Source organism: Lactuca saligna, chromosome 4 (genome assembly GCF_052625555.1).
Source record: "Lactuca saligna cultivar CGN05327 chromosome 4, ASM5262555v1, whole genome shotgun sequence".
In the NCBI taxonomy this organism is placed as follows: Eukaryota; Viridiplantae; Streptophyta; class Magnoliopsida; order Asterales; family Asteraceae; genus Lactuca; species Lactuca saligna.
The window spans coordinates 195,473,861-195,492,653 of NC_136420.1; the positions used below are offsets into that span (position 1 = coordinate 195,473,861).

The following is an 18,793-nucleotide window of genomic DNA, read 5'->3' on the forward strand; positions in this document are numbered from 1 at the left end:
AAAGTAAAATATAGTCATTATTAAAGTAAAAAATTGATTATAAGTATTTAATTGTCACTCATTAAATTATTAGGTGTGTAAAAGCAAAAAAAAATAAAAATAAAAAAAATCTTTTGTTAAATACAAAACATATGACTGTGAGTATTTTATTACCAATTTTTAGAACACATAGTCATGATTTAATATCTTATGCTTGTTTAACAGTTAACAATAATCATGATACAAGAAAAAAATATATATGACTGTTAGTATTTCATGGTTACCATTTAATTCTAATGTGTGTCGAAAATGAAGAATTTTCATGATAAAAGAAATTAAAACATTTGCGTATAAGTATTATTATACCACCATGTTCTACTATATGGGGTGTCGAAAAGTGAATATTTTGTTATGTAACACAAAAAGAAAACATGTGACCATAATTATTCTTTTGCCAATGTTTAATAGTTGAACTCTAAACACCTTTTGCAAAAATAGTCAAAGTAAATATAATGATGGTTTAATTGATCATTGATGAAATAAAATATTATAAATTCATAGAATTTGAATAGAAACTAAATTATATTAAATTAAATTGCTAACTAGGAACTTGGAATAGTATAATTACAACGAGAGAAAAACAAAGTACACTCTTATAATTAGAGTTCTCGATCATTAATCCACAATTTTGTTAAAAACAAATAGTTTAGCAATAAGGGTATTATTGTCAATTTTGGGTTAAAACATAAATGAGACAAAGGAGTTTTAATTCTAATTAATATACATCAAGCAATTGACAATTTTTTCAGGGAGACCTAGTAGCAACTGCCAACAAGCATGCACTCATTCGAGCAAATTTCAAAGAAACTTTTTTTTTTCTCTTTCAGACAACCAACTTTGGGGTATCGAGCACCAGACAACAAAACGTAAAATTAATAACACCAGGATCAAGGATTCTCATGTGCCTGATACAAACAAATGAAATCATTAGACTCAGAAAAATGTAGCAAAAATATTACTTATAAACATGTAAATAATGGGATGTTCACAGTTGAAATAAAACAAATGCAAGAATTAATGTGAATGAGAAATTTATACCTTATGTATGACTATACCCGGACAGTCAGTCCGAAAATAATCATTCCGTGATTCTTTACGCAAGTCAAGTGGATCTACACGTGGCAATATATTGTCATTGTGAGGAAAAAGTACAGTACTAAATTCCTCATCGACATCGTCATACGTATCTCTATAATTTTTGGGAGGTGTCATAAAGACAATTGACCATTTTTTATTCAGTTGGTCTGTAACGTAGAACACTTGTCGTGCTTGTGAGGCTAATATGAATGGATCATCTTTGTGGCCTAACCTACCAAGTTCAACCAAGGTGTACCCAACCGGATCCTTCTTGACTCCGTTTTTATTGTCAACCCAGTCACACATGAAAAGAGGAATTTTTTTAAAATGATAATCTATTACCCATATCTCTTTTACAACCCCATAATAAGAGTTTTGGTCATAGGTTACAACTTCATTAGAAATATGCGTGTCAGTTGCCACTACACTAATCCCACTGTTCTGATGAACTTTACCTTCACGACATTTTGTACGAAATGTATATCCATTGATGTCATACGCATCGTATTTCAGTACATTGGTGTTTGGTCCATGTGAAATCCACCTAACGGTCTCTGATACACTTTCTTTTGAGATCAATAACTCTTTTTCAACCTAAATCATATTAGAAGGATTAGCTTCAACTCATATACAACAAAGAAAAAAATAATTTCAATATGAAAATAATGTACCTCCTCTCGTAACCATTGACCAAACATTTTACTGTGCTCATTCTCTAGCCATGCATTTCGTTTAAAAGGGTGTTGGTTTCTTAGAAATGCCTTGTGTCGACTGTAAATACATTGATTATTATTATATTAGATACACGATATTATAAAATTTTAAAATAAATACATACATGTAAATAATACTTACTTAATATATGGTACAACTTCAGTTGTATTTTGCATTACATAGAAATGTGCTTTGATGAAGAGGTCCGGAGAAACTTGAACCGATCGACATGCTGATACTGGAGTGCCATCCCTAAGAGAAATACTATAGTCATCAATATGATTACCAAAGTTGTTATGCTTCTCAAGTGGAATACCAACAGTATTCATATTTTTTTGGAATTCACTTAAAAACTCAATTGTCTCTTCTGCAATATTTTCTTCTGCAATGCAACCTTCTGGTTTATTTTTATTCCGCACGTGCCCCTTAATAACCTTCATACACCTTTCGAATGGATACATCCATCGAAAGCATACCGGACCACATAATTTTACTTCCCTAATTAGATGCACAGTTAAATGAACCATAACATCAAAAAATGATGGAGGAAAATATTTCTCAAGCAGGCACAATGTGACACATAATTCTTCTTGCAACTTATCGAGCTCCTTAACTTTTATTTCTTTGCTACATATTGATTTGAAAATGAAACAAAATCTTGTAATAGCATCCCTTGTGGATTTCGGCATAATAGACCGTATTGCGATGGGCAAAAATTGTTGCATGAGCATGTGATAGTCATGTGATTTAAGTCCGATAAGCTTCCTATCCTTTAGACTCACCAAACTAGAAAAATTAGAACAATACCCTTGTGGAACCCTTAAATTGTATAATGTTTCACAAAACATGGTTTTTTCCTCTGTTGTTAATGTGTAACTTGCTGCCGGAAGTGTGGTTTTGTTGCCTTCAATATGAACTTGTAACTCTGGCTTTAACCCAAAATGTGCCAAATCCAATCGAGCCTGCAATCCATCTTTTGTTTTTCCAGGAATATTGAGCATTGTTCCAACTAGACTCTCACCTACATTCTTTTCGACATGCATAAAATCTATACAATGATGGACAAGATTATGCTGCCAATACCTAAGACGTCGATACCATATATTATATTTCTTCCAATATGTGTTTTCTTTGTTGCTAACATCTGAATAACACACTTCTTTTGATGTTCTTTTTTTTCTTTTTATCTTCCCACCTCTTCCTGTCGAAGTTTTTTGGATGTCTGATTCCTTATTATTAGCTCCCTTTCCCCATTTATTTATAACATATTTGACATTGTTAAATATTTCTTCACCACTCAAAGGTTCTGGAGCAGTTGTGAACTCTTGTTCTCCATTGAACGCATGCCTTTGACTTCTAAAAGGATGCTTATATGGTAGATATCGTCTGTGACCAGCATAGCTCTGCTTCTTTGATTTAGGAAGTCTAATACAATGCGTTTGTTCCCCACACACTACACAACCTTTGTATCCGCTGTAAGGACAACCACATAATGTACCAAGAGCGGGGTAATCATTTATCGTCCATAACACAACTGCACGTAGAGTAAAAATCTCCTTTGAAGATGCATCATATGTTTCGACTCCAACATCGAATAAGAGTTGCAAATCATCGATCAAAGGTGCTAAAAAAACATCAATATCATTTCCTGGTGTTCCTGAGATCAATAACGAGAGCATGATAAACTTTCTTTTCATACACAACCATGGTGGAAGGTTGTAAATGACAGTCAAAATAGGCCACACACTATGATTCCTATTTCCTCTATTCACGTCGACCCCGTCAGCCGAAATGCCTAGTCGTAGATTTCTTGGATCATTAGCAAATTCAGGATATCGTTTATCTATGGCAGCCCATGCTGGTGTATCTGCTGGGTGACGTAAAACATCGTCATGTATTCTATCGGTGGCATGCCATTTTAAATTTTGTGCTATTGTCTTTGATTGAAATAGTCGTTTCATTCTCGGGATAATGGGAAAATACCATAACACTTTTGCCGGGATATTTTCATATATAATTTTTTCTTTCTCATCGACCTTCCATCTTGATTTCCCACAAGTGGGACATACTTTCACATCTTTGTACTCGTTCCTGTAAAGAATGCAGTCATTGATACATGCATGTATCTTTGTATACCCTGAACCCATTGCTTTCATTGCTTTCTTAGCCTCATAGGTACTACTCAACATTTCGTTACCTTCGGGTAACATCTTCTTTATCAAAACTAATGTTTCAGTAAAGCACTTATCTGAAACTCCATACTTACTCTTCAAGTTTAGGAGTTGCACAACTGCAGACAACTTTGTGAAGTTACGACACCCTTTGTATAGTGGTTTCTCAGCATCTTCAATTAGTTTTTTAAATTTGACATGATCTCCTATGAAAGTTTCTTCTGTGGCTTTAACCATGTCTACTGTATCTTCAGCATCCGTTGGAATTCCTATTGTGAAGCTCATGGATTCATCGACATATGTTGTGTTCATTGAGTAGTTGTCATTAAACGAAACATTTCTTGGTTGGTCCTCTTCTTCTCCATGCTTAATCCATTTTGTATAGTTTTGATCAATTCCATATCTGAATAAGTGATGATCTACTTCTGACACATGAAGACTTATGTGGTTTACACAATTAATACACGGACATGGAATTTTTATTTTTATTTTGGAATCTAGTGGGTCCATATTCATCGAGATCTTCAAATTGCGGACTGCATAATCCAAAAATGTTGCAACTCCATCGATGTAAGGCTTTTTGTGTCTATCAGTTCCCATCCAAGACTTGTCCATCTTTTTGTAAGGATCTGTTGTAAAAGATATTCATCCCAACATGTAAAATTTGATACGACATTGAACATTCAGTATGGTATGAAAAGTAAAATCACTACAAATTGGACTACATTAAAATAGGAGCAATTTGTTCGATAATTTAAAAAAATATGGGTCAATATTAGTCTAGTGTTCCTCCCCTGTTCGTTATTTTGTCCACTATGAAGTTTCCATTCTTCAAGTAAAATGATATCACAGAAACAAACTTAACATAAAAGATTACTATTACTGTTTTCATGAAGTGCATCATCCTAGAAACCATTATGATAATTATTCAGCCAAATAAATATTGTAAACCGTGTTTCTACAGAAAATTACTAAGAATAATAACTAAATTGAACTGTGGTGGATTATGAACTATGAATTGATCAAAGAGGTCACCTGGATGTTTCACAGAAATGAGATCAAAGGAAGAAATTCAATTACCTGCACAGACACTGCTCTTTGGATGTTTCTTGACCGACTTTGTGATGTTGGACGAGATTACCCTAGGCTCCTAATCACTTCCAACATTGCTAAGAATTTTGTTTTGCAAGTGCGAAGTGGTCATGTATCATAACTGAAATAAACAAATTAAAAAAAAATCATCAAACACCTTATGTGCATAGGATTTAACATGGTAAACTTCTTCAATCGCCCAGTTCTTGAATAATAACACTTTAAAACACTACAAAACTTGGATCAAATTAAAACCATTGATTGACATTTATACAAATTGAAGGAATCGTGTGACAACGTTTCTAATTAAAATTTGATATCAATAAAGTGAGGTCACGGGAAGAATTCAATTACCTAAAAACCCATCACTTCTTAGATGTTTCTTGACCAACTCTGAGGGGTAGGCTGTTTATTTGCGATCAGTAACTTGCTGGAAGGTAACTAGGTAACGTCAAAGGCAGAAGGAAATATTGAAATGTAAAAATTGGTATTAGTCGATTAAGTCCAAAAGCAATTTTATTATTTATCCCAATTTACATATATGAAACCCATTACGTTTTTACTGGGCCTCAATATCAACTGAATTATTTATTTACATATATCAAATCCTTTATTGATTTTCACATTTTTGGACGCTATTGCGCTGCACAGTGTTTTTATGGTAGTTATAGTCAATATCGGACCTTTCAAACTGTTTTTATAGCAAAAAAATTAAGGATTTTCACATTTTTTGTACCATATTGCCCCTGAGCAGTTTTGGTATAATAAAAAAAAAAATCAATTTTTACATTTTGGTTCAAACTGGATCCTGCACACTTTATAACAAAAAATTATGGATTTCATAATTTTAGACCATATTGCCCCTGTAGTGTTTTTATAATAAAACAAGTTCAATTTTTAAAGTTTTGGTTATTGTCGGATTCTACAAACTGTTTTTATAGCAAAAAATTATGGATTTTCACAATTTTGGACCGTATCGCCCCTGCAGTGTTTTTATAATAAATTTTTTTTAGTTTTTCTAGTTTTGGTTAATACCGGAACCTGCAAACTTTTTTTATTGCAAAAAATTATGGATTTTCACATTTTTTGACCATATTGCCCCTGCAGAGTTTTTATAATAAAAATTTAATTTTTACAGTTTTGGTTAATACCGGAACCTACAAACTGTTTTTATAGCAAAAAAAATATGGATTTTCACAATTTTGGACCATATTGCCCCTGCAGTGTTTTTATAATAAAAAAAATTAATTTTTACAGTTTTTGTTAATACCAGAACCTGCAAACTGTTTTATAGCAAAAAATTATGGATTTTCACAATTTTGGACCATATTACCCCTGCAGAGTTTTTATAATGAAAAAATTTAATTTTTACAGTTTTGGTTTACCGGAACCTGCAAACTGTTTTTATAGCAAAAAATTATGGATTTTTACAATTTTGGACCATATTGCCCCTGCAGAGTTTTTTAAAATGGAATGATCAAATGGGATGCAAGGTATATTCCTGATTTACTACTGGGTTAAATGCAAAAGTAACACTATACTTTCTTTTTATTTATTTCTTGTATTTTAGCATTATACTTTAATTCTTTCTCTTTTATCTATGTTTCTCACATAAGTTCATGCTATAAACACTAAAATGGATTTACTTGCAAAATCTATTGGTTAAACATCATTTGGAACCAATGTTTACTATAATCTCGATCTCTCATATGTGTATTTATCTCTCCCTATAACAACCCCTCTCGATTCTAACATCCAAATTCCAGACCCAAATCTATAGGAACGTCTTAATCCATAAGTTCATGAACTTGGAGCCTTTGCATGGGTCAAAAGAACCCAAACCTTACTTTAGCATGATACTTTCACCAAATGGACCTAGACACTTGCATAGTTAATCCACAATCATCAATATACTAACTTTATGAACTAGGGACCTCAGTAACATCAACAAAAACAACTCCTAACCCCTGGAGTGGAAGAAAACCACTAGATCACATCATAAGACTAAGAAGGGACAAAAACTCCATAAAGATTGGATTTAATCATACAAGGAGCAAGTTCCAATCTTTATACCTCAATGAAGCTGGAAATGATGTGTGAAATATGGATCTACAAATTCTACTTGATCAAGGCTCCTTCTTCCAAACTATTTTTCTTCAAATCTCACCAACACACACTAAAAACACACACATAAGAGGGTCAAATCTCTTCAAGAGGGTCTAGGGTTTCGAAATGGGATTCAAAGGGCTATAGAGGCTGAGAAATGAGAGGATAAAGGTTCACAATGTTGTTTAAACAAGGTCAAAACCCTAAATTTTAGGGTTTGTCCCCTACGTGCATACAACCCGTGTATGAGAAGTACGCCCAACATACTACAAGTTTTCCAAAATGGCAAAACCGCCCCCTAGGGACCAAATCTACAAGGTATTTACATACCAAGGGTCAAAATGAAAAGTACATTGCATTGGGTGTTACAGTTGTGATTCAACCATAGTCTTTCATGTTAAATTCACAAAAACTATCCAGCATAGCATGACACTAAGTGCCCTCCACTTCACATACATAGCAAGGGGATATCCTAGTCAGATAACATACTCGTACTCTAATAATCCCTCTACCTTACCATACAAAGGATATACGGTGTCACATGTGGTATAGTGAGAAGACCCAGTAGAACCTAATAATCACATATACACCCTCACTCCTTGTACTGATTATACCCACGAACACTCTGTCATAAAACAAAGGTCACACTTCAAAAAACAACCTAACTCCTTCAATTATTACCGAAGGCCAACCGGCCAAAAGTCAACGGTCAACGAAGTTAATAGACATCGTGGTGAACTCTTGGCCACTCTGTGGCCAAGTCAGGACAAATCAATCGTGATTCAAAGCAACACCACGTGTGGGCCTTATACCATACCAACGTTAGATTCGACCAAAATTGAAATTTAGTTTGGTTTACGACTAAACGATCAGAATTCATATTTATTATATATTAGGAATGAACATTATTTGGACCCACCGAACCGACCCTATACCATACCGACATCAGATTCGACCAAGATTTTAATCCATGGTTCAGTTCCCAATTCTTCACTTCTCATTCGACCGGTTCGAGACGAATGAATGTATAAATAAACAAGTTTTAAAATTAAAAAATATTACTTTTTTTGAAGTATAGCTTCATGTTTGCAGCGGAGGATCGGTGTGTGAAAGTTGATCTTGAATCTTCATTAGGGAAGTTCCCGTTCAAAAAAAAAATTACATGATTTTTTGTCAAATTAATAAATTATATTTATAATGATGTATACTAGGAGTTTAATAAGCAAAAGATATCAATTGCAATTTCTATGGACTAACTTGAAATTTTTAATTACTTAAGGGAGTGAAGTATATATTGTACAATAATAATAATAATAAGAATAATAAATAATCAGCCAACATATTTTTTGGATATCCCGCCATGGAAATTTTATAGCCCGCCACAAATTTTGAGATACAGTCAAAACCCCACAATACATTTTCACTCCTTAATTACCCCTCCCATTCTAATTCACCGCAGCAACCGACGATTTGACCACCATACTGTTACATCAAACCCTTCTCTTGTGATTTAACCGACGACTCTACCTCATCGTCCCGACTACCACTCCGATTGCTCACACCCTTATCCTTTTCTGGATTTTCGTTATCCCCTACCCCATCTCAATCGATCGCCAAAATCATTGCTAGGGTACTCGTTTAGATGACTCCACATCTTTATTGGTTCTCTGTTTGCCACTGATAAACGTTTTCTACTGTTGCAATTTGTAAGTTTTATAATTTGGTTTTTGATTTGATTTTATTTCGTTTAATTATTATACCTTTGATGAAATGGGTTATCGACTTTTGACAATTTTACTATAGAGGTGTATTTAAGGTTTTTCATTACAGAATAATTGCTGCAAAATTGAACCTGTAGTTGCTGTTAGTCATATTTGCAAAACAATCAAGTATCGTTGCTCAATATATCATTGGTAATAAACAGTTATTACAACCCATATATCTAGTAAACTGTTTTTACAGCAAAAAATTATGACCATATTGCCACTGCAGTATTTTTATAATAAAAAATTTAATTTTTACAGTTGTGGTTAATATCGGAACCTGCAAACTGTTTTTATTCCAAAAAATTATGGAATTTCACAATTTTGGACCATATTGCCCCTGCAGTGTTTTTATAATAAAAAAAATTAATTTTTACAGTTTTGGTTAATACCGGATCGTCCTGGAAACTGTTTTTACAGCAAAAAATTATGACCATATTGCCCCTACAGTATTTTTATAATAAAAAAATTTAATTTTTACAGTTTTGGTTAATACCGGAACCTGCAAACTGTTTTTATTGCAAAATATTATGGAATTTCACAATTTTGGACCATATTTCCCCTGCAGTGTTTTTATAAAAAAAAAATTTAATTTTTTACAGTTTTGGTTAATACCGGATCCTGGAAACTATTTTTACAGCAAAAAATTATGACCATATTGCCCCTGTAGTATTTTTATAATAAAAAAATTTAATTTTTACAGTTTTGGTTAATACTGGAACGTGCAATATGTTTTTATTGCAAAATATTATGGGATTTCACAATTTTGGACCATATTGCACCTGCAGTGTGCTTGTTGCACACCAATTGTTTGATGAAAAGCCTAAATCAAAAATTTATATTAAATATCATTGTATGGTGTCTTATTCCTTAATGACATACTAATATACCTTGTATGTTATTTTTTCATGTTTAATTAAGCATTATGGAAGGAGAAAACACATTGATTGAAGATGTACCTATATTGGAAATGGAGGAGGAGGACCAATATGATGGATCTGATCTAGATGATTCAGAACATGAAGACAAATCTGATTACACTTCCAGTGATTCCGATAGCAACAGTGATTCCGATAGCAACACAGAGACTACAAATAAAACAAGGAAGAGGGGATTGACTCGATTGCCAAAGTTACGGACCGAACATACAAATTCTGGTGGAAGAAAAAAAACGTGTAAAGTTTGATGAATTTGGAAGGTTTGCAGGGAAGTATAGATCACAACTACCTAGTTATCTGGGAGACCTAGTACGGGAAAGGGTAGGAGTTAGTGTTTTCAACTGGAAGAAGGTAACAAAAGAAGTCAAGGAAAAACTATGGGAAGAGATAACGGTAAATAATGTTTTTTTTTATATGTAGCCCATATGTTATTGTTTTTCTCCATTGCAATTTCATTCATGATTCAACGCCTAACATATTAGTGATTCGTATTTTAGCGTTTTTATGAAATTGAAGATAGTCGAAGAAAATATATAATGAATCGGCTTGGTATCCTTCTACGGAATTTTAGAAGAAAATTGTACGCAAAGTACATAAAGCCCAACTTAGGGAATACCACCAAGCTTAAAAGAATTCCTAAACGGTATCGTACAATAATCCTTAGCCAAGATCATTGGGACAAGTTCGTTGAACACACACAGTCTGAATAATTCAAGGTTAAATTCCTTTTTTTTCATTATCACTTTTATTTTATAGTTTCTTAAAATAAAAAATACTTATAAGATCCGTGAATTTATTTTTTGGAAGGATATGTCGACAAAGACGATAGAAGCGCGTTCTAAGTCGAATTATAATCACCGGATGGGACGGGGAGGATATACGGGTTTAAGAGAGAAATTGGTAAGTTCTATATTTTACTCAATTATGTATGTCTCATGTGTTTGTTAGTTAAAATTGTGAAAGTGGAACTACCAATTAGAGCATTATACTTTCAAGTTTTGAAGTACATTCTTTACTAAAAACTGAATTTAATATGCCACCACTGTTGGAGTAATTAAAAACTGGGATAATTTTAATGCCAGGGGTATTTTGGGAAAAGTTTCATTATTTTAAGTCTTGCTATTTGTTTAAGTTTTGTTTTTCCATTGGATGTATTTAACTATGTTTCTTTCATGTTTAGTATAAATAGGAGTAATATATATATATATATATATATATATATATATATATATATATATATATATATATATATATATATATATATATATATATATATATATATATATATATATATCGTGACTTTTACGAGTTGACAACTATGATTACTAGGTAAATAATAAAGTACTTGCCAAAGATGAAATACCACCCCGGTCATTAATGTGGTGTAAAGGACGTGAAAACAAAGCAGGCGAAATAGAAGATGCTAATGTAAAACTCATGGCAGAAAAACTAGTAAGTTATTGAAACTTTCTCCTTGGTTATTTGATTACTATAACAAATGTGACTTGTTAAATAAATATTGACGATGTTATTTTGATATCTTTTTGTGTACAGGTGGAACATGAAAAACAAATTAAAGATGGAGATGTGAAGCTTGATCCTGGGATAGATGCCATGTCATTAGTCTTTGGCAAGGATAATGGTGGATTCTTAAAAGGGGTTGGCACAGGTGTGACTGCTAGTAGATATTTCAATATTCCTAGAACCAAAGGATCTTCAAAAGAACAAATTGCGGACCTAAAGTTTGAACTACAGAATGAGAGACTTGAGCTCCAGAAAAAAGATGAAGAACTTAAAGCGTTGTCAACAAAGGTGAGAGAACAAGATAAAACACTAAAGCTAGTTTTAGCTCATCTTGAATCACAAGGAACAATGATACCAAATCTAACATCTCATCCGAATCAGTCTCCAACACAAGTAAGTGAATTGTTATTGTTTTTGCAAAATGCATTTATTTCATAAATTGACCCTTTTCCTTCAATTTTGTAGGTCTTTTCAGTGGACAAGAATGTTGAATCTCATGGTACTCCTGTTACTAATACTATCATAGAGAAAACACCTATCACAGATAAAGCATTGACAAATGAACCAGTTACACGAGTAAGTAATTGTTTGATAAGTTCATTGATTTTAATATTTTTTGTAGTACTTTGTAAGTAATTATTTGAAAAATTCATTGATTTTAATATTTTTTGTAGTATTTTCTGATTTCCACATATTATTGAATTATTGTTTTCTAGGTAATAACAAAAACCGGCAAAATAACTGTTGAATCTAAGAGTGTGACTACAAATTCACATCCAAAAACAAAAGATACTCATTCACCAAAACTCCCACAGGTATGTATTTTAAAATGAAAATATAAATATGTGTTTATTCTTTTTTATCTAAATATGTGCAATCATTGTAGACAATGAAGACGACGAAGTGCATTCTACAATATCCAGATAATAGAAGCAACGTTGCTTATGGTACAGTTTACATTTCTTCAGAAAGACAAGCCATTCATGGAGTTCCACTTCAAGACGACTGCTATAAAGTATCAATTGATGAAGTGATAAAGGGAGCTGCATTTTTACCATATCAAAACGGTGATATCAAAACAGTTGAGGAGGCACATAAAACTTTTGTTGCATGGCCCAAATACCTTGTCAAATGTGACAAAAAGGTTTGTTTCTTCTATTAACTACATTATGCATTAAACTTTTTTCTTTTGGAAATTAGTTTTTTAAATTATTAGTTATTCAAGTTTGGTTCAATGTTGCTATAGATACCACGAATGAGATCAACTCAAGATGATGAATGTAAAAGCTCCAAGAAGCAAAAAAAAAGTTTTATAACAAGAGAGAGCCTTGGCAAGCATACAAGGAGCACTTTCAACAAGACTAAACAAATCTAGTTTTTGGTTTATGCCTTTTTTCCTTTCTTTAGCATATTTAAGTAAACTTGTTTTGATTACAAGAATTTTTACCTTTTAACTAGGGAAATTATATATGAGAATTTTCATTTGAATTATTATTAATATTGATCTTTTTTTTATCGTTTCGCATTGTCCATTTATGGTTACATTTATTTAACATTGTTTTTTATTCCATGTGTCTGTAATTATTTTACCATCATGTTTTATTATATTTTATCACTAAAATGTATACAATTGTTACTTTACAAAAAAAATGTGTCGTGTGACTAAAGAGTTAACAATAGTCATGATAGAAACTCAATATGTGTCCACAAGTGTTTTATAGTCACTTTTAATTAAACATGTGTGACTAAAAGTAAAAGAAATACAACATTGAAAATTTTTGTGTCTCGGAAAAGATACACATGTCACTCTATTTAATAATCATGTGACTATAAGTAATATCACAATAGGGTAAATGTAGTCATGGTAAATGAATTTGAGTGTCGATACAACACTAATGGTTACGATTGTCTTGATTCACGATATCTAAATTATGATCAATAGCCACACTGAAAACTATAGGTGTGTCTAAAGGATAACAAATGTTATGGTTATGAAAAAATTGTGTGGCTAAACACTAAACAATAAGGACAATAAACATTAGTTGTGTATCTACAATGATTTTATAGTCATGCTTCAATTTAGTATACATGACTAAAAACTAAATAGTATTGTCAATGTAGATATATGTGTGTCAAAATCTTAACATATGTCACTTATTTCTACATTCATGTGGCTGTATGTTCTATAATAGTCATAGTTATAAAAACATTATGTAACTATACGACATTTGCAACTATGGTTTAAGTATGTATATGTGACTATAATAAAAACAATCGTCACACTCTGAAAATTTTTAATGTCTAAATGATAAAACCGGTCATACTTCAAACAAATTGTTATGTTCATAAGATGAATATTAGCCACTGTTATATATACTTTTGTGTCTATAAATCAATTACAGTCATGTTTAATTGATTTTCTATGTAGAAAAGATATAAAATAGCCACACTACAACTTTTTATATGTTTGAATCATAGCAATGGTCATGATAAATTATACATATGTGGCTGAAAGTTATTGGATGAACATAGTTAAAAAATAGTATGTGTCTTTAAAATACTTTTGGTCATTGAAATTATAAATTTATGTGACCATTTTGGGAACATGGTCATGATTTATTTTATTATGAGCGTGTCTAAAAGATTGTTAATAGTCATTTTTTTTTTTTGTGTGTGACAAATTATTAGCAAAACGTCATAGTGCAAATAAATTCATGTTGCCATTTGTTGAATATGGTCATGTTTCGCTTAATTTTGTGTCTCTAAACGATAGTCAATAGTCATAATGAACATTATTTTGTGTGACGAATTATTATCAATACGCCACAGTGAAAAAAAACTTCATGTGACCATTCCATGAAAGATCGTCACTAAAATAACTAGAAGGTGTGTCTATAAAGGGTTTATAGTCACAATATTGGATAAAATGATAGATTACAACAACAAAAAACTTCACCCTATAGCAACACTTTTATGCTATGGTCATAGTTTTTCATATGATATAGCCACTAAACTTAAAAGTGGTCGTATGGTGTCTAAAATGGCACGGCCTTCGGTGACACTTTCAATGAAAAAAAAAAGTGTGACTATAGGCATATGGTCACAATTTTTTGGTGTGACCATAACTCATTTTTGTACTAGTGAAGGTTAGGCAGCCGGGGAGGCAGAAATGAGGGCATAAGTTCTCTTATATAGGCCCCCACCCTTGGAAATTAGGGTTTCTCTGCCCAACACAAACTCAGTGAGTCGGCTCTCTGACTCGTCGAGTCCATTCATTAATCCCACGCGGTCAACTCAACTCTACTCGACGATTTGGACTCACAACTCATCGAGTCGCTCAATAAACCTCAACATTAAGCACAAAGATAATATATCAGGGAGTCTGGATGTTACAATAATACTTAGCATATATCACATAGACATAATGCAGAATATTAAAATGCATAGGTAAGCACATAAGGCATGTCAATCACAAAAAAATACCACTCATGGTATGTATAGTGAGAATACTCACCTCGGATGAGGAACAAGTCCTATAGATGCTGCTGCTGCATCTACCCCTAACACTGGACCAAATTCCACAATTACCCAAATAAGATCTAAGTCTAAATCCTCACTCTTTAGGTCTAAAGGTAGACAATTAACTATCCCATTAATAACCTAAAACTCATTGGGCCCACCAAGGCCTAACAATGAATGGTCGGGCTCTCCGAGTCCCAAATATCAAGTCCAAGTGACAAACCCAACACAAGGCCCAAGGGATAATATTTCTCTAGTCAAAGTCTCTAGTACACAAGCCCAAAGATCTAGGTCCAACCGTTAAGGCCCATTATACGATTTAGCCGAAAAAGCCCACAGTAAGGTTATGTGGGGCGTACCTCCCATGGTACGCACAACGTACACCATCATGCACGAAATCTGATCGGGGACACCAACCCAGTACGTGGGGCGTACTAGGATTACACTCTTCGTACGTCCAGTATGGATTTTCTCACAGATCTGGACTCCCTAGAGGCTCTTACTCCATAAAGTTTGTGACTTTAAGGCTTTGCATGGATGATAAAGGCCGAAACAAAAATATGCTCACCCTTTACTATCAAAGATGCTCATATCTCATGCATGAGGTGGTTCTCTCATCCAAGACCTCATTTTTATGGATCCTTTACCCTAGAAACACTTAAAAAGGACAAATATTAGGCTCTGGAGTGCAATAACTCATAAAGCTTCAAGCTTTGGGACCAAAACCCTAAAATGGAACATATCATGCACAAATCAAAAAGAATGGGAAAGCTTTTAGCTTTATACCTCCAAGTGATGCTCTAACCACAGAAAAGCTCAGATCTAAAGCTTGGACTCTAACTCCATTCACTTCCATGCTCCTTCATCACTCCAAAAATCCAACAAGATCACTTATAAGCTCACTACTGGTCACTCGATCTCAATGGATGGGAGTTAGGTTTTGAGAGGGTTAAGTTTTTGGAAATGGTGGCTAGGAATGAGTCCATCTTATTCTTTATATAGGGACACCCCCTTATTTATTGTTTTCATTATTTTTCTAGTACGCCCAGTGTACCCTCTGGTATGCCCAGCGTACTACGTGGCTCCGCTTCATTTCCACGCTTATGACTATGCTAAGTGTACTCACATGTACGCCCCCCATACTCATCTACCACCTTTCTCAAATAAGGGATCTTTCTTGCCAACACTTCAAACTATCATAGCTTCCTCGATATAACTCTGTTTCGAATGAACCTTATATCCACGGAAAAGTGATGAGAATACCTACACTTCTAGCAATTCGTCGCATCCCCGAGGTTCCTCATGCCCAGGTTACAACCCACGAACCCTAGTTACGGAAGATCCAAAACATGATATTACGTTTCTCCCCCATTTGAATTAGATTTCACCCCGAAGAAGGACAGACCCTTCTGCCACTGCAGTACTCGATCTGTCTTTCCAGAACTTGAAAAACTCTAGTGGTCTGCCTCCCTGCCAGACCACCCTCTCAAAATATCATCATGTTAATAATTCATCGAATAACAGACTCTAAGAACAATCTATCAATTTTGATTCTCTAATCGATCCCGTTCATAACTCAAAAGGAACAGAAAGGTCACGTCCCACCACGGACCCACCGCCTGAACAACTATCAGAACTCATCTGAAAGAATGAACCTCAAAACTATGTCCGCTGACACAAGAAAATGATCATGCTCGCTTGGAAGCATCCTATGACGTCTATAGACATAAACCCCATCTTCCTGTCAAATATCCCCTTCAATACTGAGCACCAGGTTAGCTGCACACCCAATAGTTGAACCTCCAAAGGCTACCCATTGCATACCAAAAGAAATGTCTCACTGGATTCCTTCTCAAAATAGCTATCTCAAACCATTGTGACATGCAAGTCACAAAGTTTGCCTTATCCCAAGCGAATACTACAATATCAACTGAAGTCGCCTCACCTTCGACCTCTGTCATCTATTACTCACTTGTTTCATGCATCTTGCAGTTCTTCCCATACCAACGAACTCACCCACCATGGTCCAAGTCATCAGATGGAGATCAATACCCCTCAAAATGAAACCTATCTACGAATCCAGAAGATCATCTCCCTACTCAATACGTGAATTTTTCCAAACTCAACTCGAGAGTATGTTTCAACAGCATAATTGGAACAACTCATTTCCAATATGATACATAACCCATACCCACGATTCACCATCTCTCCATTTCCTTCCGATTACAGTAATCCCTCCTCTACCTGGGATATAGCAATTCCCGACCATCAAAGAAACCCCAGTCTCGCCCCTGGTCTGACAACCAGGTTCCCGAAGACTCAAAAGGTAAGGCTACCCCAGCCTAAGAACTCCTCTATGTCATACTATGACTAGTAAAAACTACAACTCCCCGTAGGACATTATTTATATTTATCGACCACTTAGTTCTATGGTTCCTCCAGTAGTCTTAAGACACTCCTTTAATGTCTCATGAATGCTACGGCTCCCCGCAGACTTACGACACCCTCTCACTGACTCGTGAATGCTACGGCTCCCCGCAATATCATAACACTCTCTTGTTAACCAGTGAATACTACAGCCCCCTGCAGTAACATGACACTCTCTTGCTGACTAGTGAGTACTACGACTCCCCATAGTATCACAACACTCTCATGCTATCCAGTGAATAGTACGGCTCCCCGTAGTATCATGACACTCTCTCGATGACTCATGGATGCTACGGCTCCTCGTAGTCTTACAACGCTCTCTCGCTTACAGACTCACCATGGGCTCATTCCATAATTTTTCCCGATAATCCCAAGCTATTACTCCCACTCGGATCCACTTTCTCTCTTATCATCCCATAATCTCATCATCAAGTCATCACTACACTGAATTCACCCACTCATGCTCCACAGCTCAGCATAGATAGGTGCTTATACCCACCTAGCTTATGCATCATCACTCATGATGTAAGTTCTCGTAGGCAAGGCATTTTTCTTAGCACATATACACCCTTAGACAGTCCCACTCTGGCGACAATTAGCTGATGGGTTCCCACTTAAACAAAAGTTACTTGGTACTCCACTCGCTATCTCACAACTCAAGTCTCAACATGACCAAAAATTTAGGCCCTCATACACGGGTACCTCAGTACACCATCACTACATCTTACAATGTCTTACCTCAACCACTAATCATCTACTCACACAACTTGAAACCTTGAAATATTTCCATCTCACAAATTGAAACACGGAGGAATCATCAACAACCGAAAACAAGTTGATGAAAACCCAAAGCTCTATCCTCTACCGATCACCACCCATATGAAACTACTCATACTGACTCTGAAATTGGTTGACAAATCAATTATTGCCCCTCCTGGAGTATATATCATAATCTATACATATACCCGCAATTCTCAACTATTTCACCTTGAACTCAGCGACCCAACCGCCCTGAACTCAACATTTTACAAACCCAAAAAATCCCTGGCCACAATAAATTCCCTGACCAATGGCCACCTGCCGTGGATTCACTCATTCTTTCATAAGCACATACACATACATCATCTGGCCTTTCACCTTGGCTCATTCACCAATAACCTAGGTCTTATGTGTCCACACCGCAGATCTACATAACCAATTCTCTAACCACGCTTGAATGGATGGCTGATCCTCTCACTAGAATACCGAGTTCTCCCCTACTCAGGGTCTGAACCATCACCTATTGGCATACCAACAATCTAATCCATAGACTGGTTCACCAGGTACATCACACTTGACTCTTGGAATCGTACCACGTAACACTCGATGATCTTTTTGATAAAAAAAAAACAAGCAACTCCAAATATCCTGAATCTCAAATGAA

General features: G+C 34.5%; 2 protein-coding genes across 2 annotated transcripts; one reads left to right on the forward strand and one right to left on the reverse strand.

The window, feature by feature from the left end:
• Positions 1-926: 926 nt before the first annotated feature.
• On the reverse strand, positions 927-4,616 carry LOC145040409 (uncharacterized). The gene is made up of 4 exons (XM_078988342.1): positions 1,972-4,616; positions 1,788-1,887; positions 1,078-1,710; positions 927-944 (listed from the first exon to the last, which is right to left on the reverse strand). Exons 1-4 carry the CDS (start codon positions 4,614-4,616, stop codon positions 927-929), a joined length of 3,396 nt encoding a protein of 1,131 aa, XP_078844468.1.
• Positions 4,617-12,152: 7,536 nt separating this feature from the next.
• LOC145038986 (uncharacterized) lies at positions 12,153-12,878 on the forward strand. Its single transcript, XM_078987162.1, has 3 exons — positions 12,153-12,239; positions 12,311-12,568; positions 12,671-12,878. The coding sequence occupies exons 2-3, from the start codon at positions 12,314-12,316 to the stop codon at positions 12,797-12,799; spliced, it is 384 nt and encodes a 127-aa protein (XP_078843288.1). The 5' UTR covers positions 12,153-12,239; positions 12,311-12,313; the 3' UTR covers positions 12,800-12,878.
• The last annotated feature ends 5,915 nt before the right edge of the window (positions 12,879-18,793 follow it).